Source organism: Alosa alosa, chromosome 16 (genome assembly GCF_017589495.1).
Source record: "Alosa alosa isolate M-15738 ecotype Scorff River chromosome 16, AALO_Geno_1.1, whole genome shotgun sequence".
NCBI classification, from domain to species: Eukaryota; Metazoa; Chordata; class Actinopteri; order Clupeiformes; family Clupeidae; genus Alosa; species Alosa alosa.
The window spans coordinates 5,946,012-5,973,335 of NC_063204.1; the positions used below are offsets into that span (position 1 = coordinate 5,946,012).

Genomic DNA, 27,324 nt, shown 5'->3' on the forward strand with positions numbered 1-27,324 from the left:
AGGGTAGGTTACTGTAATAGGAGTGTGTGTGCAATGTCTCACAATGGCCAAACACTTCCCCAACATGTTGAGAAATCATCTAACAAGCATGTGTGTGTCCCCTCTAACATAACACATCTAGTGAACACTAGCCAAATACTACCCCAACATGTTGAGAAATCCTCTAACAAGCATGTGTGTGTCCCCTCTAACATAACACATCTAGTGAACATTGCCAAAGGTGTTTGTTTTCCAACAGATGTCCAACAAGATGTGGCAATAAACAAAGACTTCTCTTTTTTTTCTGCTGAATACTTCGAGAAGTTCTGAAAAAAAAAAAACCTTATATTAGCCTCTGGAAACTACTGTACCTTAGTTCTATCCAAAGTCTTTTTTTTTTCAATTTTCAAGAAAATTGAGGGAGAAGAAGTGTCCTCACAAAATTGAACCATGGCAAATAGGAGTCATAAAGAGCTGTTGCTCAGCAACTACATGATGACCAAAAGCTGAAGTTCTATCAGAAGGAGGATTTAAAAAAGCATGAAGCCAAGGGATAACAATTGACAAAGTGAAAAAAAATAAAGGAAGAGGTGGCTGAGCAACTACACAGACTTTCTCTTTTTTTTCTGCTGATGAGTTACAAAAGTGAAAAAATTAGCCTCTGGAAACTACAGCCTGTAGTGTGGGGGGGAGATGTCAATAAAAGTATGAAGCCAAGGAGGACAAATGAAGAAAGGAAGAGGGAGAAAAGAACATGTGGGGAGAGGAATGGAAAAGAGAGAGGAATGTGAGGAGGAAGAGGAGCCGGAGACAGGAAGAGGGGCAGACACAGGTGCCTCATAGCGGACAAGTGCGATAAATGTAACCTTGCTTTTGTGTGGTAGGGCAGCAGTGCAGGTGCTCACTGTGCTTTTAGGGCCAGAACTACAATAGCTAATCCAACAGCTAGTCCACCGGCCTGGTCATCAAGGTAAGGACACGGCCCCTGCAAAAACACACAATAACAGGACATGTGCAGAGAGATTGAGGGCAAGAGAAGAAAAAAATGTATGGTTATGGTTATGTTGAGAGAGAGAGAGAGAGAGAGAGAGAGAGAGAGAGAGAGAATACTGGAGGTTCATTCGTCATTAGTAAAAGTAAATAGCTTTACGTGTTCTCCTCTGAGAATGTTCTGAATTATGCAGAGGAAATCTGAAAAGGCCAATTACACAAAGCCTCTCTAGTCAGGGAATAGACTCAACAGAAAACAACTGTCTGTGGCAACGCAAATACCATGAATTGAGGACAAACTCCCCTGGATTTCTCAAACAAATGATGAAATGCATGCTATTCTTTCATTCCATACTGTCATTTCTCAACTGGCTTTGTATGTTAAATATTACATACTGGCCTATTATGACAATCAATATGATTTGGGGATCCTATAGGCAAAATTCACCATTGGAGTTGGTGATTTTACAGTTGAACAGCTCATTTGGTCTTACAGGGCAAACTAGTTGGAAGATGCTTGTCTAATTTAACAGTGGCTCATAAATGGTATAGACCTTCATGGTGGTTTGAATTTCCAACCTTACCTGTTCCAAGATCATTAAATAAAAAGTTTCTTTGGTCTTCTTAACAATTACTTATTTATAAGAGCTTGCACCTGCACAGAAAATACTTGATTGACTTTATCTGCTGAGAGTGCAAACATAATTCCAGGTAAATGTTACTCCAAGCTGCAGTGGTGGAGGTATAAGCGGCTCTGTAGGTGCTTCTCTGCGCCACCGCACTGCGTTTTATTTAAGCATTTATCTGAACTCGGCGTGTCACCCGACGATTCCCCCTCTTCATGGGGATAGCGGAACTCGTCATTCTTGTCTACCCACCGCTGCTCTGACGAATGGATTGATAAGCACCGCGCAATGGAGAGCGAGCAAACAGACACGCGCGAGATTTCTCCCGCTGCTACAGTAAACAATCCTCCAGGTTCCGATTTCAAAATAAAAACAAACACCAACAGATTCCCTGCATGGCATCAGCACTTCCTCCACCGAAGCCAAAAAGACTAGGCAATAACCTAATTAAGGACTACAAGCAACTATCTCACTTAGTTTTGACAAACATAGAGCCTAAGGGCTATCATGCCAATGCTATCAATGACTTTCCCTGTAGGCTACATCCATTTAAATATTAACTAACGGTTAATGAGGGATAATGAGGCAGTACTTAATTGGACTAGGCCTACATTATATCTACCATTTACGTAACCATGGAAGTACACAGAAACTATAATAACTCTGCTACCTGCAAATGCAATGCAGTGCAATAACTTGTGGGTGGTGACTTCTGGTATTGGTCAAAACGACCACCCTTTACCTTGACAAGACCACAGTGAAGTATAAACATAATGATGTCATTTCCGACGTGCGAGTTTCTGCACAGCACAGATGCAGATCTACTGATCATTCTAACGCTTGGCTGAAACTTTTTTTCCTGTTCGCCTCTGAGGTAGCGGACGCTGTGCTCTGTATTGGCTTCACGCAGAAGCCATCGGAACGGGGTAATGAATGTGGATCTATCCGTCCTTATCCGCCGGCGCGCATTTTTCGGAAGAAATTTTCAAGTAGCAACGCTTTTTGTCCCGCAGTGAGGGATCGGGTGCGAATACGTGAAGAAAAGGTGTGACTGCCTGTTGAAAGAATGCAGGCTTTATTCACTGTTCTAAACCCTCTTCTCTTCCTGATCATCTTCGGATTATATCCCTCTATGGTGAGTAGGCTACACGCTTGATGTCTTAATGCGACATTATGTATGTTTCTAAACTAAGTTGAAAAACTCGTTTCCTGTTTTGACCCAAGCTTGACTTTAGGAGATTAGCGTCTCTATGTGCTTGATTATGTTGCTGTACCACGAAACTGTTCTGTACAATATCGGAAATCAATTGATGCGTGTGGCGTTTTGTTGGTTGGGCATCAGATTGGTTTTGGTTTTATGACTCCACGCATTTTGCTCAGAAACAGCAGGACCCCATAGCATCAATTTGTATGAGGCAAACTAATTATGAAGCCACGTTTGAAAAATAATACATTGTGAATCTGAATGCTTCATGGATGTCGTTCTGTGAAATACGGTGTGATTTGGTACAATCAAATGCAGTAGCCTATCACTTCTATTACCTAAAACGGGATGTCCAGTAATTCTTAGTCTGCAGATAAGTGTACTGAAGACGAGTAGCTTAAACCCCACGATAATCACAAAATCATCGAAAGCTTGGCAGTATCTTGACTTTATGGTGTCATTAGCTAACAAGTGGCACGCATAACGTAACGTGTCCTTGTTGCAGTTAAGTTATGTTGTGTGTGCACAGAGAAGAGCGATCTATGCGCGGTAGAGCTGTCCCCTACAACGGTGGTGCTGAAATGCTTTTTCGAGGTAATGAAAAAGTCTGTGAATGGTACCATACCTCTTTACAAATTGAGCATCCTTTTAGATAGCGTATTGTGGCTTGCTATGAAATCGTTTAACCAGTTTGGAGACTGGAGAAGATTAGGCAGAAGTCAGTTTATCGACACAGATGTGCTTGTCTGTCCATTAGGAATAGCTAAGGATAAAGGCATGAAATGGACTTGCTCAAGGTGGTAGTTATAGGTTTAGTTGCTCTGATAGTAAAACGGATTAAATGAGGGGAAGTTTAGTTTTGTGAACGCTATCTGCTCGGGCATATTCGGGGACGGCACCAGAATCTGTGGGAAGAGAACATACATGTTGAGTTGAACTAGCACTTACAGGCATATGCACGCGAGTGCGTCAGATAACACCAGCGCTTTTTTCAAGTAATGACATGTGATGTTGCTGAAAAATAATTCCCATCGAACAATAGCTGATTGCCCTTTAACCAACATAATCATATTTGAATTACAGAAATAAGTGGGATCACCAAAGCATTTGATTCCATTTAATTATGTCCAGTTGTTGTTGCTCAAAAGTGATCCTTGATTGGATCCATCATGCCTTGTTTCTGACAGAATTAGGATCTAGTTGATCCATGTGCAAAGAGAACAGGCATATTACAATAACCTTCACAACAGGGTTAAATCATTGTGAAGAGATGTGTCTTACACCATAAGCCTAGACAAACACCACATCAAGGAATCAAATCTCCCTTAAACATCCCCCCTGCTCAAACAGACAGACACACACACACACACACACACACACACACACACACACACACACACACACACACACAAACACACACACACACACACACACACACATTTAATGTCTGTATTGCAGCCTCTCTACATGTCCGAGGTCCGAGCCCTGTGCATATCAGTTTTTGGTCTTCCTCCTGCTCCTCCCTCCTCATCCAGTGTTTCCCCCGCAGCCCCCTCTCTCTCTCTCTTTCTCTCCGTCTGTCAATCCAGCTCAAAGGGGATTTACAAGCATAACCATGACCAGTCTTTTTCTCTGCTCCCAAGTATTAACATACAGTAGCACAGCTCTGCTTGTAAAGGGCAAATCAAAGTATAAGTATAAGTATATATACTTTTTTGATCCCGTGAGGGAAATTTGGTCTCTGCATTTAACCCAATCGGTGAATTAGTGAAACACAAACAGCACACAGTGAACACACAGTGAGGTGAAGCACACACTAATCCCGGCAGTGAGCTGCCTGCTTCAATGGCGGGCGAGGGGGAGCAGTGAGGGGTTAGGTGCCTTGCTCAAGGGCACTTCAGCCACAGCCCACTGGTCGGGGCTCGAACCGGCAACCCTCCAGTTATAAGTCCAGAAACCACAAATCAACAGTCAAAAAGCCAAGCTCATCCTTGGAACACATATAAAACATATAGATGACGGGTGACTTTTTCAGCTGGCCCACAATCTATGGCAGGAGGGTCGAGTATTGTATGGCAAAAAAGCCACTAGTCTACCCCTGCTCTCTCTCTCTCTCTCTCTCTCTCTCTTTCTCTCTCTCTCCCTTTCTCTTTCTCTCCCGCTCTCATTCTCTCTCTCTCTCTCTCTCTCTCTCTCTCTCTCCCTCCCCCCCTCTCTCTGAGTCAGCCTTTACCTGGAGTGGAAGAGAGTGATCACCATACAAATGTAGCTACTGCTCACTACACTGATGATGGGTGTAGCAATGTGGCAGGGGTAAACAATTACGTTGCCGTGGGTAACTGAAAGCCTTGCATAAACGCAGTGTCAGGCTGACCCCTGACCAGCCAATCCAACATGATGTTTTTGTCACTGATGAGCAAGAGCGAATAACAAACGGCGATTTTGCTCTGCTGTGAAGCAAGTACACATCAAATCTGAGTCAGACAGACATGTGAATTAATAGGCTGTTTGGTTCAGCCAGAGGAGGTCATCGATGGTCATCTGCTGTGATTGTCCTCCATTGCCTCAGACAGAAATTAACACCTTTTCCACCACAACCTCGCGTCACCAACTGTCACTTCTCACCTGGAGACACCTGTCTCATTAATCTAACCAAAACAACTCTTCACCCCCTCTGTTCAGTACCATCCACTGCTTGTAAGCATCTCCCTGACTTCTCTACACTGTGACTTCTTTAGTGTTACGCAATACATTTCCATTGAGAATGTATCCTTTTGGGATCCTTTTAACCAGAGACTTTCTAATGAGGAGACATGGAACTGTGTGGGGTTGGTGTGCAACATCAATATGTGCAGTTGTCTACACGCCTCTCCCGCGGCCAGAAGTCGAGATACATCTTGCCAATCGTGGTGTCTTGTGAACATCATACCAATCATGTGTTGTGATATCGCTTTGGTTGGTATCGCTCGGTTGGAGCGAGGTTGGTGAAAGCCTTGCGCATGTGCAGTTCTGGCCGAAATAGATGCCCGATATGTGCCCAAAGTGCGTTGCAATATGGCCGCTGAGTGGAGGGACTTGCTTAAAAGGAGTTTGCTTCAACTTCAAAGAGTGTGGAAGTGCACTCATAAGAGTGTCCTGTAGCTACACACATAACTAACACAACAAAACCCTTACATACTTACTCATTCACTATGACCTTCCATAAGGATATGATAATAGCAAATCAGCATTAGGATTTTCTCAAATTCAACATGTCAGGTCTTGTGCTCACACGCATAATTTCAACGTGACAGTTCCTATTTCTGTTTCAGCCACCAAAAATATTTCTAATCAGCTTTTCAGTGCTTTGTCTCATACCTAATCAGAGCTAATAACCTACCTAATCAGGCATTCATTCTCATTTCCTATCATTTTAAAGAAGTCTGTTCACTCTCTCTCTCTTTCTCTCTCTCTCTCTCTCATCATCATTTCTCTCCCTCCATATCTGTCTCCCCATGTCCGTGACAGCCAGCCTCTCGGATGTGCTCTGACTCAATCTACCTTGTCTCTCATCCTCCTCTTTATCTCTCTTGTTATCCATCTCCCCCATTCCATCCCCCTCTTTTCTCTCTCTTGTTCTCCATCTCCCCCATTCCATCCCCCTCTTTATCTCTCTTGTTCTCCATCTCCCCCATTCCATCCCTCCTCTTTATCTCTCTTGTTCTCCATCTCCCCCATTCCATCCTCCTCTTTCTCTCTCTTGTTCTCCATCTCCCCCATTCCATCCCCCTCTTTTCGTTCCCTTCCCTCAATTAATAAAGACAGTCAGAGCACATTCAGCCAACACCCACATTTTATGGAGTAAAATTGAATCAAGGTAAACTGACCGTAATCACAGCTGAAATTCAATTTGCGCTTACTTTCAAATTCGCAACTTAGTCAAGGTCTTTAAATTGATCACTTCTGCCTTGTAGCAGTGCTGGTGTGTAGTGTGTGGTACATGCACGTCACTGTCCTCAGTAATGGGAGATATTTGTTCCCATATTGGCCTCGATCCCACATTGGCCTCCTCCTCTATTGGTGGAGCTACTTGTTCAGTACTTGAGGATTTATATCACCTAAAAGAACAACATGGTACCTGCAATAATGCAATGTTTGTGAAAGCAAAGCTTTTCTTGAGGAATGGTGCCCATTTTCTCCCTTTCCTCTCTCTCTCTCTCCCTGCTCTTCCTCTTCTTCCAATGCTTCCCATTCTACCTTTATTCCTTTATTGTCTTATTTGTGCTTCATCCTTGCTATGCCTCAGAGTCTCCATTCATCACTCACAAACAGCAGCTGCCAGTATCGTCTGTCTCAATCCCGTAATGGTCAGCCTGCAGAAGCGAGTTAATCTCGTCCTGCAGTTAGGGCACAAAATGTTTATTCATTTAACGCAGCTGATCATCAATTACACCAGGACCACTGTGCATTCCACTCCGACTGTCTCCAGCGGCCGTCTTAACGCGGTCTCATTCCCGGCTTTGTTTTGCCTGTGATGGCTTGATCAATGGAGCCTCATGCCGAACCAAGTCAGGGGTACAAAATTAGACAACAGCGTTTCACAAAAACAACAAAAGGAAATTGTGATTCCAGTAAACAGACCTTTTCGGTTTTAATTTCATCTCATTTAGATTTGTGCACAAAGGCAAAGAAGTCTGAGCGAAAGTGATATAGGATTATGGGGAATTCTATGATGCTGAATTGCAGTAGAACTGAACATGCAGAGGACTTTAGACTAGTGTCTTTGATGCCTGTATGTACTGTATGTATTGTATAGTATAGCTGTACATACTAAGGTAGGAAAAGGGAGTTTGTGTAATCTATAGTTCTGTGAATGCTCAGTTTGTCTGTGTGTGTTTGTGGCTTTAAGAGGTAGCTGTAGTAGATCCCCCCTCTACAGACAGGTCAATATATATTGTACAAACTGGGCTCAGATAGAAAGGCCATTATCTCTCCGGTCATATCATTTCTGTTGGCCTTTAGGGACACACATACACTTGCAAACACACACACACACACACACACACACACACACACAGAAAAGAGAGAAATGCAATCATACAGGCACACACAGTCATCAAACATTCTGAACAAGCACGGCAATGTACACAGAATGAATATGTATGCACACATGTGTGTTGCTCTGCAAAGTGTTTTTCTGAAAGGGCGATACACTCTAGTGAGTACCCTTTTTAGCATGTTCACTCGCCAAAAAAAGAGGACCTCACAAATGACGCATCAGAGTGATAAAATCCAATCAGAAGTGACAGATACAGAGAGTCTGGGAGGAAGACAGGATGAAAAGTAATGGGGCTGCATGGTACACATGCTGCCTTGGCACAGAAAGAAAATCCATCCCTCTCTCTCTCTCTCTCTCTCTCTCACTCTCTCTCTCTCTGAAGAGGTTGAGATTTTCTCCCCTCCCCTCCATCCCCTCAACGTTTACATGAAGTAGCTGGACAGCGAGGCCAAGCGTGTGGCGACTCGGCGACGCGCCACCAGTGGGAGCTATTAATCATCCGACAACATACTGTCCACTCCCGGCCTCTCAAAGGAGGCCACCAGTGGGGCGACTGATGGCTCAGATACCTGCCACTGCCGTCCTGCCTGCCCGCCTGCATGCCTTGCCTCAGTGAAGGCTGCCGCTGCTATGATATTGGTCTTTTCATTACAGCTACAGCCTTAATAATGACCATTTGATTAGTCTAACAAAGATGGCAGGTGTTTTGTCTTCATTTGACTATACAGTGTTGTAAGACTGTGAACATATGGCAGTAATGTGGTGCGTATATTGTTCGACCCTTATGTGTGTGTGTGCGTGGCTTTCTCTCTCTCGTGTGTTGGTGTCCAGACTATCGGGCCGAAGGAGGGCTGGCAGGTGTACAGTTCGGCTCAGGACGCAGACGGACGCTGCATCTGCACTGTGGTGGCACCAGAACAGAGCCTTTGCTCCCGCGACGCCAAGAGCAGACAGCTACGCCAGCTCCTGGAAAAGGTGTCACACACACACATACAGAGGCATGCACACACACACACACACACACACACACACACACACACACACACACACACACACATACAAGCAAGTGGACTTTAATGCATTTTTTTGCCTGAGGGATTTCAGTGTGGCCAGACAGCGCACTCAAACAAGCTGGCCCTCAGCAGTCCTTTTTATCAAAGCCACCCCTGCTCTCTCTCTCTCTCTCTCTCTCTCTCTCTCTCTGTCTCTACACACACACACACACACACACACACACACACACACACACACACACACACACACACGCACACACATACACAGATTTAAACACACACACACACACACACACACACACACACACACACAAACACACACACACATACACACACACACACCTAAACACACATATACACACATACAATGCATACACACGAATGTTAAAATTCTTCAACTTTACTGAGGCTCCTGTGATGATTCACATACTGCCTGCTTTCCATAGTTTACACACGTACACAGCCACACCTACACACACATACACACACATACACACACACACACACACACACTGGAGAGTTTGCTTCAAATATGAGCAAACTCTCTCAAGTTGCTGTCTCAAATAGGGCACATATACCCATACACACACACACACACATACACACACACACACAAACACACACACACACACACACATACAAACACACACACACACACACACACACACACACATCAGCTCATCCTCCCTCCCCCACTGGCTCAGGACTCTCTCTCTCTCTCTCTCCCTCTCTCTCTCTCTCTCTCTCTCTCTCTCTCTCTCTCTCTCTCTCTCTCTCTCTGTGTCTTTGTCATTCTCTACCTCTGCTAAAAGACACACCGCATCCTGGTGTCCCAGTGAGTCTAGTGATTGGTTTTATCCTGCTCTCCAGCATGGGGCTGATTTGGAGCGGAAGTCATTAATACCTGTATTCATGATTAACGACCTGAGCCGTCTTCCTCCAGGAGTGAGGGTGGGGAAGAAAAGAGTCACCAGCAATATTTATATGCAGACGCAAGTCACAGGGAGGCCCAGTCGAGCTCGGAGTGTCTTTCATGTATGATTAATACGATCCTCCACCACTCATTGTCCCCCAGTACAGATAAATACAGCGGCTTCTTTGACAAAAAAGACATGGTGCCGGAGGGGTTAGGGTATAAGAAGCAGGGGCATGCGTTCCTGTCAGCGTTAGGAATCACCCTCGATGCACATTCAGAATCACTAAAGCACGGAGAGGCACACAATGTGAGGCGGGGTGGGGGGATTGGAGGTTGCTGACCGAGTTAGCTATGAGCTATAAGCTGGGGGTTGATTGTGTGCGGGCAGTGTTTGAAAGGGTGTGAGTAGGGGGCGGTGGGGGAGACGTTGGGGGGGATTGCATTTGCTTCCTGGGCACGGTTTTGGGCAGTTGCTGCAGGTCGTTTGGTTCAGTTTATCTGATGACAGTGTTTCCCACAGAATTGAATTCTATTTGTGGTGGTAGGTTTGCAGAATTAACCTGAATGCAACAGTTTTTAACAAATTACTGCAGTGTGGTTATGATTAACCAGATTTAAGCACAACTTAGTACAACCAGGAAAATCATTGTGTGGTGGTCAATGTTGATATTGTGGTGGGCCGCCACAAATAAGTCAATGTATGGGAAACACTGGATGATATGTCATAGCGGCCAGCAGAGATGTAGAGGTGTGTTGTTTGTATTTTGTGTTTGTACACAGGAATGTTTTCATCTTTTATAAATCTGTTGTCAGAGGGGTTTCCAGAGTACTTTTTCTCTGTCTTTTGAACCTTCTGGAATTAAAACAATGTCTGAGTGCTAGAGTGTTGTTCAAGGTGGGGGTCTGGATCTAAATACTAATATTCATGCAATTATCTTAAATGTGGGAATATCTTGAAGTTTCCTTAAATCAGCTACAGTGGCTCAGTCATCTGTCTTTACATTAGGGTAATAAATAGCCTAGTGTACAATTGTTTATAGATTTTAACGATACCAGTTATTTATGGCACTCAATTATTTACTTTCTCCAACATTAGCTTTTACATAGCTGCCACTTTTCTTAAAAATATTCAAATGCTTCACCCAAGAACAGTTCAATATATCTAATAATAGCCAAGTATAGGATTATATTAACAAAGAGATGCTACCTGCATCAATTTCTCACTGAGAACAGGGCTGGAGCTTTTAATGTTTTTTTTATTTTATTTTAAATGCAGAGATTAATTTGCTGCATCCTGACCTGACCAAGAATGCCTTTATGAGATATGATAAATACTTAAAACATAATTACAATGATTATGTTTGAATCAGAGTAAAATGTAGCCTGGCTAACCTCATACCCTCATCTCAAATGAGACGGGGTCTGGGAACTAGGCATTCATTTTCTCGTACAGTGTTTGAAACGTGGTTTACGAATGCCCAGAGCCGTTTATTGGGGGCTACGAATGTCTATCAAATGCGTCTGTACGTCTCATAATGGCTTCGGTGTGTCGTCATTCTCTTACTGCCCTCCCTCCGTTCTGTGATTGGTCCCCTAACTGAGGTGAAAATTTGCTTCATGGTATCCAGGCTGCCTAGCAGCAAGAATTAAATCGCGCGTGCAAGGCAGCATGGGAAAACCCAGGCTAAGTAAAATGACCACAACAACACATTACAGAGAAAACAGCAATAAAACAGTGTAATTAAAATAGCAATTTAAATCGAGATATTAAAAATCTGAGTCGGTACTTGGCCCCCTAGCTTCAATGGGCACAACAGCTCTGTCTGAGTGGTGAACAGTAGAAAGGCACAAAAGGTTGCAATGTTTAACCCTTATGTTAGGCCCTGGGTTACAACATTGTTGCTGTTAAACAACTGTTAAATGGGAAACACTAAAGACCACATTAAAGACGATACATAGTTTACACAAAGACATAGTTTATGGTCATATGTTCAACTGCGGCTGTGGGATGACTAAAGGCTGGGACTGAATTTGAAATCCACTCAGCTGTCTCTCTCCCCCAGGGGCTAACAATGAGTTTGGAGATGATCGGCTTCAGGATACGATGCTGAGCAGAGGCAGTAAAGGCCATAAGGACTCAATGTTCAGTCTGAACTGGATGTATTAGAATATGCCAATGTTAAATTTGCATTTATAAAACATTATTTCTCTCACAATATTGCTCTAGAGATGATGTTGCATATTACTGTAGCTTGGTGTGACCATTTATGGAGTAATTGATGGTTAAATAAGACCAAAGTCTTTAATTTGGCATTGACACATCAGTGTAATACATTAGATTCCACCACCATCATTTTTGTAGATGACATCATTTTCTAAAAAAATAGATTGTCAAAAAATGCTGAATGCACTTGTCTTGGGGGGCAGAATATTGATTAGATGTCAGGAATGTATTTGGAATATATTTAAGATGCCATATTTATTCCTTTGGTCAGGATAAATGTATTAATGACTTCTTACCTGCAGTTCTGTGGTTACTTTCCAGTGAATTGAATGGTAGCTTACTTAGAATGGTAGCTTGCTTAGTTGTGTTTGATAAGATATGATACCTGTGCAGGCATCAGTCAATTAGTGTTGCATTAGTGTTGGGGAGGAAAATAGTCAGTGCATTTGGACTATGTGTTCTGCCTGACTATGGCCACACACAATAAATGAATCTATGCTAAAAATGTAAGACAAGTAAGCTTGCTATGTGCATGTATAATTGAAAAGCATTTAAGTTCATTATTTGTCCAAAATGGAAGATTTATTTTTGTTTTGTATAGTTGCAGAAAATAGTTTCTTAGGGCATAAGTGAGAGTGAGAGATACAAGTAGTTCTTTCTTCATGTTTATGAAAGGCTATGCACTATGGAGTTGAAACATTGTCTGAAAACTGTGAATACAAATAGGTATATTTTTCATCTGGGGTTGTGTGTGTGTGTGTGTGTGTGTGTGTGTGTGTGTGTGTGTGTGTGTGTGTGTGTGTGTGTGTGTGTGTGTGTGTGTAACATAATCGAGTGTGTACACAAATACAAGGATGTAGGAGAAAAGGGGTAAAAGAAGGGAATGTGGCCTTACAATCACTGTTTGTGAAAAGATCTTATCTGAGTCCAGTAATGTCCAAATAGTAAGTCTCTTAGTGAGCCACACAGCAGCTGGGCAGGGCAGGCTCTTTCTTGCCTGCATGTCTTTTAAAGGCTTACCATCTTTTCAGATAAAATCTTTCTTCTTAATGTAATTCAAGAGGCTAATTGCCTTTATCAGTTTTCATTTAACTTATAAAAGCATGGTGCATAAAATGTGTAAAATAACATAAAAGTATGCTGTGCTGTGCTTCAAAACAAATCTGCTACAGTGTATACTAATCCAACACAGTGATTGCCTGTGGTTTAGCTTTTCTTGATAACATTTACTTAGTGTCACACCAAATAAACAATGTTGAAGGCCAACAGTTTCTACTTTGATAAATGGCAGTTTGAAGAATAAACTTCCAAGCCATTCACAGACAAAATATTTACTATAGGGCTACGTTTTGATCCTTTCTCTGATCCATTAGGTCAAGTGAGGTCTCCATATATCCTAAGTGGTGCATTTATGATGTTGGAGACTGTATGGTCATGCATGGCCTAATGTCTGTGAGCCAACAGGTTCAGAATATGTCTCAGTCCATCGAGGTGCTGAACCTGCGTACCCAGAGGGACTTCCAGTATGTGATGAAGATGGAGAGTCAGATGAAGAGCCTGAGGACAAAGTTCAGACAGATCGAGGATGACAGGAAAGCCATCATGGCCAGGAATTTCAAGGTAATACGCTTACTTGTTCATATCATATGGATGAACTTGGCTGAGTCTGATTAATTAATTGCTGTGCAGAAGATATACAACAGGCTAGTTTTTTTGTTGTTTGTCACATGTCACATGATCAAAAAATACCATACGGTAATCCAAATATGTAGGCAATTCAGTGGGGAAATATTCAACAGTAAATGTGAGGTGAATAGGTTTTCAGAGTGATGTGATGTTCTCATCATGCTGGTCGAAATACCCATTCAGTCTATTAAATGAATACATTATAATGCAAATGTACATAAAATGAGGAGATTTTGAAGGGTACTCAATTTTATGTGTATGAAGGATGAATTGATGTGATTTTGAACAGACCTGCACAGTGACATATAAGTGAATTATTGCCCATAAGTAAGATACAGGAAACCGATGTCTGGAATGGGCTCTGACAGAGAGCACTGTCATTAATCATCTCTCAAGGATCGATTGTCTTATTAGTTTAATTCCAGACTATATCTTTTAGCTGTCCCGCCCACACAGTCACAAGGCTAGGCCAAGTTTTCGCAGAGTTTTTCGCAGTGTGTGTGTGTGTGTGTGTGTGTGTGTGTGTGTGTGTGTGTGTGTGTGTGTGTGTGTGTGTGTGCCTGTTAGCATCCCTACCTGCGCATTTTTTTAATCCTCTGTGTTGGTTTGTGTGTGTGTGTGTGTGTGTGGTGTGTGTGTGTGTGTGTGTGTGTGTGTGTGTGTGTGTGTGTGTGTGTCTGTGCCTTTCCATAGGAACTGCAGGACAAGATGGACGAGCTGCAGCCGCTGATCCCTGTTCTGGAGCAGTACAAGACGGACGCCAAGCTCATCTTGCAGTTCAAGGAGGAGATCCGCAACCTCTCAGCCGTGCTGACCAGCATCCAAGAGGAGATTGGTGCGTACGACTACGAGGAGCTCTATAGCCGCGTGATCAGCCTGGACAGTCGCCTGAGGAACTGCATGAATAAACTGAGTAAGGGACAATGATGACCATTCTTTTTTTTTTTTTTTTTTTTTATTAACTTTAATGCCTTTAATCTGACAGTACAGTTGAGAGAGTGACAGGAAGCAAGTGGGAGGGAGATGGCGTGGGATGGGGAAATGAGCCGGGCTGGACTCCAACCTGGGTCCCCGAGGGCTCGTGGCCGTGGATATGGTACGGGTGCTGTAACCCCCCAATGATGACCATTTTTTACCATTTGTCTGCCATGTCAGGTCAGATAAGGACATAAGGACGTTGAGCCCTTGATAAAAATGATATGGATAAAAATAATATGCTGTATCATCTTCACCCCTAGTGAATGAATTGTGCTTTGTCTCATGTGCGTCCAAAACATGTTTAATAAAAATGTTGTCTGAGTTCGTCAAGAGGCCATTTTAGAATTCAGGTTTTGGAAAGCAAGTTTACTCAGCTAAAGCTCCACTCATACTGTAACTAAAAACTGATTTTCAGAGCAGTAACAGTGTTGAATGGCTTTGCTGTTGAATGTTATGGGAGCATGACACTCTCTAGTAGGCTACAGTGAGAGGTGGTGAAGACGTTGGTGACTTCATCCTCACAGTCTTTGATTTCCAGACAAGCACTTGGTAGCCTACCAGAATTAATTGGTTTCTTTCCTCATTTCACAAAGGGAACAAGTTATTGAATTCTGGAGTATTGCTACGCAAAAAAAAAAAATAATAATATTGACTCAAGTAGCTGCCTCTCACTCACTGCACCGTTGCCTCTACTTCAAACTCAAATGCTCACACACAGTTTCAGCCAAGGGTGATGTGCTTCTGCGCTAAACTTGTTACAACAGGCTCCTCAAAGGCGCGGCGCATCGCCGCTGTAAGCCATGAAAGTGTAGCGACGCATCTCGCATGACACTCACACAAGCATTAATCACCAATAACAGCCACAGCATTTGTGCATCCGTCACATGGAAATTATAGATTTTGCCCTCAACGGCTCATTGCCTCCACCCACCATGGACGTAGATGCTACAAAATGAAAAGACGATAAAAAGACACCACTTTATGCTAGAATCAGACTGCGTCGTAGTTGTTATTACAGATTAATCCTGGGGCAGTTGCTTTAATAAGTGGGTGATTGCAGTAAGCTATTTTCATGGAAGGCACATTAAATAATTATATCACTAGAGCATGCAGCCGATGTAATCACCACATATACAATCAGTCAGTGAATTTTCACACAATATTACTCTCTGTATTTGTACCTCTGTATTAGTTTAGCCTTTTTGTAATTTATGAAACCATAGTTTCATAATGGTTTCTTTTTAAATAATGAGAAACATCTGTATGCCACACAGTTGGTGCTAATTTATGCTAGTTTGGATATGCATGTTGTAGTATACGTTCTACTTGGAGCAGACTTTGATCATGCATGGTACTGTATGTTTCTCTGTGCCAACATAGGCATGAAATTGTATTTGAAAAAGAAGCCAAAGCAATAAAGCAACGTAGAGGGTGACTTTTGTCTTGTATTGTTCTTTTGTTATTAACAGCATGTGGGAAATTAATGAAAATCACTGGGCCCACGACGATAAAAACGTCTGGAACGAGATTCGGTGCATGGATGACTGACCCGCTGGCATCCAGCAAGAACAACAGAGTAAGTTGCGTGGGCACAACTATTCATCATGCCCCTTTTGTTGTTATCTCAGGGAGGTCTCTGTGCACACACGAGGGAGAGAGACAGAGGGATGGATTACATACACAAGCATTTGTATTTGAAGCATCCAATCATAACTGCTGTAGGGGTGCCAAGGTAAAAGCCAGTCTCAAGCCAGCTTCGCTCAAATTGGAACAGCTCTGAACATGTCCTTTAATATGTACAGTGGTCCTTACAAAGGATATTCACCACAATTTCAACAAGCATGACTAATTGTGTGGTCAGGAAAATGGTTCCATGAAGATTTCTATTTGTATTATAGATATATAGTGGTACAATGGACTGAAAACTCAATTTCCAGTGTTGTATCTGCCTGGAAACAAAACACAGCAGGGAGCTAGCTGCTAAAAGAGAGTGGAGTGGACTTCAGAGTTCTTGTACTCTCATGGACGCCTAACAGAAATCACAGTCTCACCTTGAGAAGTGCTGTAATGACAGCCTTTTGTTTTGTGTATATATTTACAACCAGAAGAGTTATAAAACACTGCCAACCATAGATAGAAAGCACTGCTGACAAAGAGCCAATATCAGTTCCCATAAAACGCTTGCTTGTGGGGAAGTTGGGAGCCATGACTTGGAAGCGACCCCCATATCTTTGTTTGTCTCTCTGGGAACATTTTATGAAGACTGTTTTTATTGTACAGTTGCAAGTTTAATGACGATTCCAAACTTCTGCTTGTATCTTGCACACACAATAATAGCTCTTGTCTCTGCTCCAGGTGTGGTACATGGACAGCTACACCAACAGCAAGATCGTCCGTGAGTACAAGTCCATGACGGACTTTGTGTCTGGGCTGGAATCGCGGACCTACTATCTGCCGTACAAGTGGGCTGGTACCAACCACGTGGTGTACAACGGCTCGCTGTACTACAACAAGGAGCAGAGCAACATCGTGGTCAAATACAGCTTCGAGACCGGGCGGGTGCTGGCCCAGCGAGCCCTGGAGCATGCTGGTTTCCACAACGTCTACCCGTACACGTGGGGCGGCTCGTCCGACATCGACCTGATGGCCGACGAGCTGGGCATGTGGGCGGTGTACGCCACCAACCAGAACGCCGGCAACATCGTCATCGCCCAGCTGGAGCCCGAGACACTGGAGGTGCTCCGCACGTGGAACACGGAGTACTCCAAGCGGAACGCCGGCGAGGCCTTCATGATCTGTGGAACGCTCTACATCACCAACTCGCACATGACCGGAGCCAAGGTCTACTACTCGTACAACACCAAGACGTCCACGTACGAGTACACGGACATCCCCTTCCACAACCAGTACTATCACATGTCCATGCTGGACTACAACCCTCGTGACCGAGCCCTCTACGGCTGGAACAATGGACACCAGGTGCTGTTCAACGTCACACTGTTCCATGTCATCAAGACCGAGGATGACTCTTAAAGGGAGTGACGTACACGACAATAATGGGTCATAGTTCGTGATGAAGCATTTTGTACATTTTTTCACAATTTCCTTTTGTTTACTGTTTTCTTGGGGAGCTTTCATCACCTCAAATGTGATTTACACAGTCTGTACATTTTGAAGAACTGAAGACATTTGCCTTTTTCTATGGGATGGGACACATGTGTATGGAATGGACAGATATATGGGCAGATGATGGAATATATTCTAATGAAAAGCAGAATATTTTTTTGAAATTCACAAACATCCATTGCTGCTGATTACAGTTATGCCTTATTTGCCGTAATCACATCTGAGAGCCTCTGGCTTTCATGATGACATCCATGCATGAATGTCTACATTTTGCCAAGTAATTTATTTCCAAAAAGCTTTCTCTCTCGTGAAAATATTTTATGTAATTTATCCTTTTATTTATTGTCGTGGCAAATGCAATTTGCGAGGAATACAATTCTATCTTGTACTGGAATTTCACTTTTCACTCAAACTGATACATACTCAAAAGCATAGTGCTGTATCTCTGACACTGAAACTGAAGACTGTAGTAACCATTGTGTTCCTGTGAGAATAAAGTTCATATTTTTAAAAAAAAATACAAAAACATGCTACCTTTCCACATTGGTGTTTAGATGAACCTCAGTGTAGAAAGAAAAGAGAAGGGCCAGTCAGATTCAATTTCAACCCTTTTACACCACAAATAGTATATAGACCGAAGCCATACTGTATGATTGGAGAACATCACATGAAGGAGCCATTTTCTGATGATGAGACTGCCTGTGGTGCTCAAATGTCTCAGCACTTGTTTTTTTCTTGGGGGGGGGTCACGAGATGACTTTCAGCCTCGTCCTTTGGCATTTTCAATCAAGATCAAGGCCGAGGAGCAGGAATGACTCAACCTGCTCGGTGCAATTTTCCCTGCCTCTCTTCTCCGGGGTGTCAGTCTCCTTTCTTCTGTCAGTCGCAGAGGGAATCTTAATGGCCTCCAGAACTCATTAGTCCAGCAGAGCAAGCAGACAGCCTGCAGGGGTTATGGCACCTCTGGGCCTCCATATTGGCTCTATAAACTCATACTGCCACTCAAAGATACACTCATACAACAACCTCACAGGCTTATACCTCTTTTTTACTGAACTGTTTGTTTACAATTAATTTTAAGTAGCAAGTAGAACTACATTTTTGACTAAATGTATTAATTAGTAGTGTTCTTCACATATAGTATATAAGTCCATGTCATAGAAGTAGATTATGTTTAAGTGGTTTGAGTTGGCATCATGTATGAGTAGCTAATGTCCTGGCTGAAGGTGCATTGCATTGAACCTCTCTCAAACCTTACTCAAACTGCAGAAGAAAATTGGACCTAGGACTATGTAATATGGACAGTGAGGATAAGAATAAAGCCCCCTACAATGTCTTTCCACCGCGCCATATGCAGCTACGCTACGTTCTGCTCCTGTCTGTCGTGTTTCCCCATCGTTCCCCATGAGAGTGAAAAAAAAGTGTTTGAAAGAAAGGTTTTTATCTGCCTTCACTTCGAGTGCACTGAGACATTCACTGTATATAACTAATCTATTTGCATGCAGCGCACGGGTAAGATGGAGAAACCTTGCACTCTGAGTTAAACATCCTTACAACCCACCTCAGCCAGAGAAGAGCAAGATCCCTGGCGATATTATAGTCATTATCACAGTTGCATACAGCTGTATTTATTTTTTTTCTCTGAGAAAGAGTGCATGTTCAGGCCAGAAATGCGTTCTGCTTGAATGGAGCAGCTACTCGTCATCTGAAAGAGAAAAAAACTGGAGAGCTCTCACAAAGAGGTCTTGAGAGAGACAAGTAAATAACAGCCTCGACTTCAGTACAGTAGATGACGCCATGGATCTGGCCCAACGGATCTGTGCCAAATCGGCACTAGATCTGTTACACTGAAAGTTATTGCAGGGAGGCTTACCATTATACCCTAATAAGCATGCTCTCCTGCTAAAGAGGAATTTCAATTTTGCAACAAGCACAGCATCACTAGGGCTTAGAGTCTAGAGTAAGATCTGCTTCAGCTTTCCCACAGGCTTTATGGAAGATAAGCCCTGCTGTCTACCAGGCACTCAAAGCAAATGAAAAAAAAACAGCATCATGATGGTGAGCTGTGAACCAGCTCTTTAAGGGATCTATAAAATGGGTCCTGGCTTGAGTTCTAAAATGGCCATTAAGACAACTGCCCTGGCAATACTCTTTGCCGTTGCCAAATAATCTGTCATGACTGAGATGAAAGCCAAACAAATGCAGGCCCGCTCCTCTGAAGCCTCACTCATTTCACATTCCTACAAGCAAGCTAGGAGGTGAAATATATGCTTGGCAGTCAGCAAAGAGCAATCACAACCTGAGTATCTTTCCCTCTCCTCTCCGGCTATTGATATTCACGACCACATGTTTATTTGCGTCAACATGCCAAGGCGAGATAAATGAATGTGAACACTGACTGAGTTTATTTCTGCAGCTTTGAAAATTCCCTTTCCAGAAAGATTATGGGGGGGGGGTAGGGGTGGTTGTGTGGTGGTCCCCCAACTTCTCCCTTGCACTCCCCAGCCAATAAAACCGCTATTTTCCACACAGCTGTGATTGCAAGGGAGGCAAGCTGGCGCCAAGTTTCATAGGCTTCATCATCCTCCTGAACAGCAACAAGCCATTACTGCAGCAGGTTGCAGCAAAACAGTGATAGAGCATCTGCAGGACCATGCTGCTGTTTGAAAATAAAAAAATAAAAAAATGAAAATGAGAAAAATGCTACAGAATGGATTCTGGGTCCTTCTGTGGGGCCTAATCAGTGTGAGGCTCTGGTTCTCAAACCCCTCAAACCCTTAAGTAATAAAACACTTTATTGTCTTGTGCATTTTAAGGTCCACCAAAAGGTGTAGTTTAGAGAGAGCAGATTCTCTGAGTTACGAATGAAATGGTAATTTTTTTTGATTTGTCAGCCCACCTGAGCTAAAGGTCTGATTGTGTGGGGGTGTAAGAGGCACCAAGTGTAAGTATTCAGAGGAGAATAACTTCAGGAGTTTTTGTGAACTGAGACAGGAGCGGCAGTGACAGCTTGTGTAATATTCTAAATGTCAGACAGGCAGAAAGGCAAACAGAGAGAGAGAGCGAGAGAAAGAGAGAAAGAGAGAGAGTTTTTACTTAAAGAGGGAAGAGTAGAATGGAGACAAAATGTAGCAATGAATTATTGCAGAGTGCACCCGATACTCCTGTAGGTCAGCGAAAGTTGATGTAGCTTCTTAAAGAAATGGAAAATAATTTGTGAACATTTTGTTTGTAACTTTTATCTGTTTTTTTTTTTTATTTCAGAAGGAACAATGTAAATGCAAAACTGTTTTGATTTCTTTGGTTGAATGCACTGAAAATGAAAGAAAAAGACTGGGGTTTAAAATCAATACAGCTAAATGAAATGTCTGGCTGGCCTTTGGTCCAACAAAATCCCTCAATTATTTCCAGCTCCCACCCTCGCCAGCCTGACATGCTCTTCAGTCTCCACACAATTTGGATCAGATCTGCGGCCAGCATGGGGCGCGGTCGTAATTCAGGGGGAAATTCTACATGCAGGTCTGCCATTCATTTCTTGTTGTAAAGGCAGTTTGAAAATCATCCCCTGATTTCCATTTCAATCACAAAGGCTTGTTATGCATCATCTTGTGTCCCTGTCCCTGGCCCTGGCGCCTGGTTCCTGGTTCCTGCTATTGTGTTATTGGTATTCTCTGTGACACCTCCCCTGTGGCCCTGAGCATATCTGATTTCCTCTCCTCGCCTTTCTGTTGTGTTTTTTTTTATTATTTGTCTTTTTTACTGACACAGGCACATCTCAGTGAGTGTGAAAAAAAAACCCACCTCTTATGGTGATACAATACATTTCAGGGTAGGCTGTGCAGAGTAAACACACCGCAGGAGAGCTACTCAGCAAGGACCTCCAAGATATTTTTGATCGTTGCAATATTACAGGTAATTAAATGCTCCATGTTAAATGTAGTCAGGCTTTCCCCACCCTGTGTCACCAGTGGCATTTAAACTCTATATCCTTATCTCACTTGGGCCTAGTCCACACATACCAGACCAATCTTTTTTTCCTCCGTCTTCCCTGGAACCGTATCAAGAATATTTGCGTCCAAACGGATCCATCTCAACACGACTCAACACGTTACTTCTTACCCCAGGCCTATAGGTGGCACTGTTTCTTTACAGAAATTGACCAAAACTTGCGCTTTACAAACAGACAGAATAGGCTACAACGAAATGGCTAGTGCAAGGAAAGTGTGTGGACTGATGGTGAACTGTCAACTGTAGTCAACTGTAAAACTAATACACTTTATTTTACGGTTTGTGAAGGGTGCAGTCCCGTCCTTTATTTGGCTAACGCAGGTAGGCCTACTAATCACCTTTATTTTCTTTGGTTGTAGGATAGTCCGTGATTCACATTAGTTTTGGCTATCACCGCAATTAGGCTACTAAACGCAAGGCTTACCCAAGTTCTAGGCTATTCTGTCGCCACATTTATAATATTGCTATAAAACCTTCGTTAGTAACAGTCAATACTTTTGCCTGCATCAAATCGCGCATTTGCATTCAGTGTGCTACCATCGGCTTAACGTGAGTTCTAAGTGTCTTTGTATGCTTATATCTGATTTCACTCGACTGTGAATGCATGTATATATGTTGTAAGACATGTAAAATAAATGAATGACACTGGCACTACGCACAAATTAATGTAGCCTAAACTTACACCGCACTTTCCTAATAACTGAAGTTCTCTCGCGTTACTGACAGTACTAGCTAGAATGCATAAAAAAACACCGGGAAAAACAGTGTTCAGTCCACCAAGTCATAAGCTATCGGCGCTGCGCAGCACCAGTTGTGATATTTATCTTACAGGAGTGTAATCGTAGGTAATGTCATGTATGAAAACTAGTATTGTTAGGCAATACTATAAGTGCAACTCCAGGGCAGCTGAGGTGTGGCGATGACATCATGGACACGCAAGCAGGATGTGCGGTTTCGCTGTCTAAACGAATTCAAACGGGCTACGGTTTCAGATTTTTCCACTCTGGGACCAGGTTTCAAGAAAGTGCGGTTTCGGGCAGTGCGTTTACAGGATTCGTTTGGACGCTCGGCCAAGACGAAGCAAAACCTCTGTGTTTAACCTAAAAAGCATCTCCATGTGGACAGGCCCTTAGGATGCATGCAAAAGCCCATCGCAATTTCTCTGGGAGCCAGCTCCCTGCCTTTAAGCGCTTTCAGATATAACCTCTGGAGTATATGAGGAGGTTTGTCAAACAAGCCTACAGTATTTGTATGTGTGCTTCAAATAAACACATTTATCTGTTTTCAACGTTATGTACCAGAATTAGCTATAGAACCCCAAATCTGGTTTGCGTTGGAGAGAGAGAGCATGCACAAACTTTATGGTAGGCTACCAGCCAATTCAGTAGGCTAACTCAAGACTTCAATATCATACAACGTTTTTAAGCAACAAACAAAATACTAACATTAATAACAGTGAAGTTCGTTTTTTCATGGTTTATTTTTTCCAAAAGCATCCTCTCCCCATGTGTCGCATTTACGTAAGGAGCTTGGAACAAAGTTGGGTTTTCTTCGTTTTCATTTTCTCTAGGCATATATGTTCAGCAAATATCAGCGAGCTCAGCAGGTCATGAAGGCTATCAATGAACAGAAAACCGTGTTGGCTAACAATTTATTAAATACTCCTGTTATTGTCGTCAACGACGTCGCTGTAGGCTACTGCCTTTTCAGCGCCTTCTGCTTATGATGATTCAGTCTTCTGAATTCATTTGTCCTTGCCATGCAGTTGTAGGCTAACGTGTCTCTAACTTTCCCTTCAGGTGTTCTATCAAAATGTTGTATGCCCTCATGGACAGTAGCTCCGTGATGTCTGCATCTTTCCAGGTCGGAGATTTTCTGGACAGCACTATGCCACTCCATCATAACACTGGCATTTAAGTCAGATCTACTGTAACCACATGGACGCACGAAAGAAACGTCACCAACACACCCTCTCACTAGGTGTGAATTTTAACCGCATGTTCTACTCCTCGTTCAGACACAGCACATTTACATAATGTCCGGAGGAAATACTAGGGGGGGAGTAGTATAAACACCGGGTAAATTCGGACTTCCATATGACCGGTTATGTCGTTCAGATATACGGCCCCACCGTTTAACATCGGCAGAACCTCCGGTCTTACATGTATGTCTGAAAGCGCTTTTTGTGTGTGTGTGTGTGTATGTCTGTGTGTGTGTGTGTGTGCCTGTCTGTGTGTGCCTGTGTGTGTGTGTGTGTGTGTGTGTGTGTGTGTGTGTGTGTGTGTGCCTGTCTGTGTGTGCTCTGTGTGCTCTGTGTGTGTGTGTGTGTGTATGTCTGTGTGTGTGTGTGTGTGTGTGCCTGTCTGTGTGTGCTCTGTGTCTGTGTGTGTGTGTGTGTGTGTGTGTGTGTGTGTGTGTGTGTCTGTGTGTGTGTGCTCTGTGTGCTCTGTGTGTGTGTGTGTGTGTGTGTGTGTGCGCGCGTCCGCACATTGATATGATTGCAAGATTAATGTCCTCACCCAGAGTCCTGGCACGTTGAGCATGAGCACAGGTGATCCGACTGACACCATCCCGCGCCTGCCGGAGGAAATTAATTAACCTGAGGAGCGGCGCCTAAATCACACGCATTCTACAGGGGTGTCAATCAGCCCTGAATAGCAGGCCACACTGGGGCTCGGCTTCCTGTGACAGTGGGTGGCACAAGTGACCAATGAGCCGTCAGTGCTGAAGAAGCGTGTTCTAGAATCTTGTGTTGTGTTGTAGAGTGTTCTAGAATCTTTGTGAAGAAGGAGGTGTGGTCATCGCTCTTGAGGGACAGGAAATGATAACAGCCTACAATCTGCTCTGGTCTGGTATGCATGTGATTACATCGTACACAATCACCGTCTGTCATCAATTTTGTCATCAATCAGTCGTAGGGGATGCAGGGATAAGTGGAGGGGAAGGGCTGCTGAATGCTAAGTGGGTGCACAAACCTACACAACCTTTACGCTGTGGCTATGCTAGCTGATTAGAGAGCCTGTGGTTCACTTGTTGCAGATGACACGGTTCCCTTCTCCACTGACAGGTTAGTTCTTACCGTGCAGCATGAACAGAGAAAAGAACCTTTGTTTTGGCACTCATAGCAGTGTTTGCTGGAAGACATCCTTTGCCAAAGTAACTCATTACTTTAAAATGCACTGAAGCTGAGAGGCGAGACTTTACACTAAGCAGGGTTATGCGAACACCTTTTCTCCATTTATTTAATGGCCATATTAGAGAAAAGGAAGTTCATCTGGGATTCATCAGATGTTTGTGATGGAAAGTCCATAAGGGGACTGGGGAGACCAATTTACACGTCTTGGTGCATCAGTTAGAAAGGACACTGTGCTTAGAGCTTCAAGTTCCTACCAAGCTCTTCTGTGGTTTGTTCATTGAGCATTACTATGTACACAAAGAAGCGATTAGCATTCACTCGTCCTGAATGATGTTTACTGGTTACTGGTTCCCAAGGTAACATGCATGCCCTCGCTGCTTCATTCCTATTGGTAGTTGCCATGTTGTGGGGCTTCATAACTGCATGAAATAGCACTTTGCATATATTTTCATGTTACTGCGTGCCCTGCTCATTCAGCCTTGTCCACCACGGCCTGCCTCTTAACACTGTAAATGCCTCACTCCCACTAGAGACGAATGGAGTTTGAGCTTCTAGCTTAGCAGCTAAGGTAGAAGCGATTTGCTCTCCAGCAATAGACAGATGATGAAACAGTGCTTTTCTATTATTTGCATCGCCATCACATTTCCGCTCTGTGTTATTAAGTGGACCGCCGAAAAATGTCTCCTCTTGAAACATGCTCAATCAACTCACGAGAGTTTTCCCCAAATCTTCCTGCACGCATAGCACATCTCCGTGAGCCAATTACAGGGAATTTACATATTCTAATCTAAGTCTGCTCCCTTCCTCTCCGTATAGCGATGCTTACAGTATAACGTTAATGGAATCCTGCCACCTCATTAAAACGGCAGGGCTGCACGTGTAGAGCTACATTGTGCGCTCTGAGACCCTGTGTCTACACCTCGGATCAGCACTTGTCCAGAGTACCATTAATAATGAAAACTGACTTAAATTCATTCCCGCCCAGGCACCACTCTGAATTTACACTGCCATGTTCTCACAGCTGACTATCCCTAGTTGGTTTGTCCACCCCGCCCCCCCTCTCTCTCTCTCTCTCTCTTCTTGGTGAAGTAATTAGTCATTTAAAAATTAGAAAGAAAATGTATATTTTCAAACCAGGTCAAATGATTTGTTCTTGCATGAAGTAACACTAGCACAAACATACACACACACACACACACACACACAGACAGACACACACACACAAGATGGGAATCTATGGAAAATGGTAAATGTAATTTATTTAGTCATGATTATAAATTATATAACTTTAGTTCAGTGGCAACCTGGAGCACATTGAGCATACACTGGTTTTCACTGCTAGACACCTTTGCTAGTATCTCTGAACCACCTCAAACAAAACAAGGACATTTCTCTCCCTGCCAGCCAACACATGTGCCACACACGTCATGACGAAATGCCCAACTGGCATCTGGCCTGGCACCACTTTGGACCCCTGGAGGCTACTTGGAAACAGGGCGGTGATGAGATACAATTAGGAGAGAGGGGGACGCCTCCCCGGCCCCAATGCTGCACTCCCAGAGACATCTGGCTGTGCCCAGGACTGTCACGGTTCGCTCCAAAACCACTTCATACTCCTTCCGTCAGCCATTACGGGCCAGAGAGAGCCATGTTTCGGCAGCTCTCTAAATGTCACCAGGCTTGAGGAAGCTCAGGGGGTGGAGGTGGTGAAGAGGGTGTAAAGGCCACATCCTGCATATCACACTGTACAGGCAGCAATTCCATAACTTAGTCTTACTAATGAAATAAGCTTGGGGGTGAGGAGGGTCATTCAACAATGAGGGGAATGAAAGATCTCAAAAGAGAGTAATGAATTAGTAGTTGCCCTATCGTAAGGTCATTAATTGATGTTTAGTTTTAGATGGTGTGTTTTTGATAAGGGCTGCATCTGCCATTTGTTTAGGCTGCACAGATGCATAGTGCACACTAACAGGTGCAGATTGTTGACATAAAAGGTTATGGCGCATGGTGACAATTTATTTGCTGAAACCTGCAGTTTAGAGAGTGTTTGCTCTATCACCTCATCTTTCTTAAACAGAGATGTTGTGCATTCAAATACACACTTGTGTATTTGAATATGTGTGTGTGTTTTGTGTGTGTGTGCTTGTGCGTCCCTGCAAGCTTTTCTTCGTATATAAATCCTTGTACCATTCAAAAGCAGCTAATAGTGTTAGCATCCCTTGAGACTTCAAATGATAACGTTGCTCTTCAATTGGGAGGACCATTGCAAACAATTTAACACAATTGCAGTGTCAACTGAATTTCAAGAAAAAATGAATCCCAAAATCCCTCACCTGTTTTCTCATTAGAGATCTCCTTAAACCCATAACAATTCATTTATTTCATTTATTTAAGTTTATT

The 27,324-nt window shown here is 43.2% G+C and overlaps 1 protein-coding gene across 1 annotated transcript; it reads left to right on the forward strand.

The window, feature by feature from the left end:
* Window positions 1-2,310: 2,310 nt before the first annotated feature.
* On the forward strand, window positions 2,311-18,288 carry olfm3a (olfactomedin 3a). The gene is made up of 6 exons (XM_048265671.1): window positions 2,311-2,730; window positions 8,669-8,812; window positions 13,455-13,610; window positions 14,370-14,589; window positions 16,124-16,230; window positions 17,010-18,288. Exons 1-6 carry the CDS (start codon window positions 2,662-2,664, stop codon window positions 17,685-17,687), a joined length of 1,374 nt encoding a protein of 457 aa, XP_048121628.1. The 5' UTR covers window positions 2,311-2,661; the 3' UTR covers window positions 17,688-18,288.
* The last annotated feature ends 9,036 nt before the right edge of the window (window positions 18,289-27,324 follow it).

Bases quoted from the DNA above. Each gene is read 5' to 3' on its own strand.
- olfm3a (XM_048265671.1), top strand. From the start codon at position 2,662: ATGCAGGCTTTATTCACTGTTCTAAACCCTCTTCTCTTCCTGATCATC. The intron at 8,813-13,454 runs GTGTCACACACA...GTGAGCCAACAG, and splicing joins TACGCCAGCTCCTGGAAAAG to GTTCAGAATATGTCTCAGTC. The intron at 14,590-16,123 runs GTAAGGGACAAT...TGTTATTAACAG, and splicing joins GAACTGCATGAATAAACTGA to CATGTGGGAAATTAATGAAA.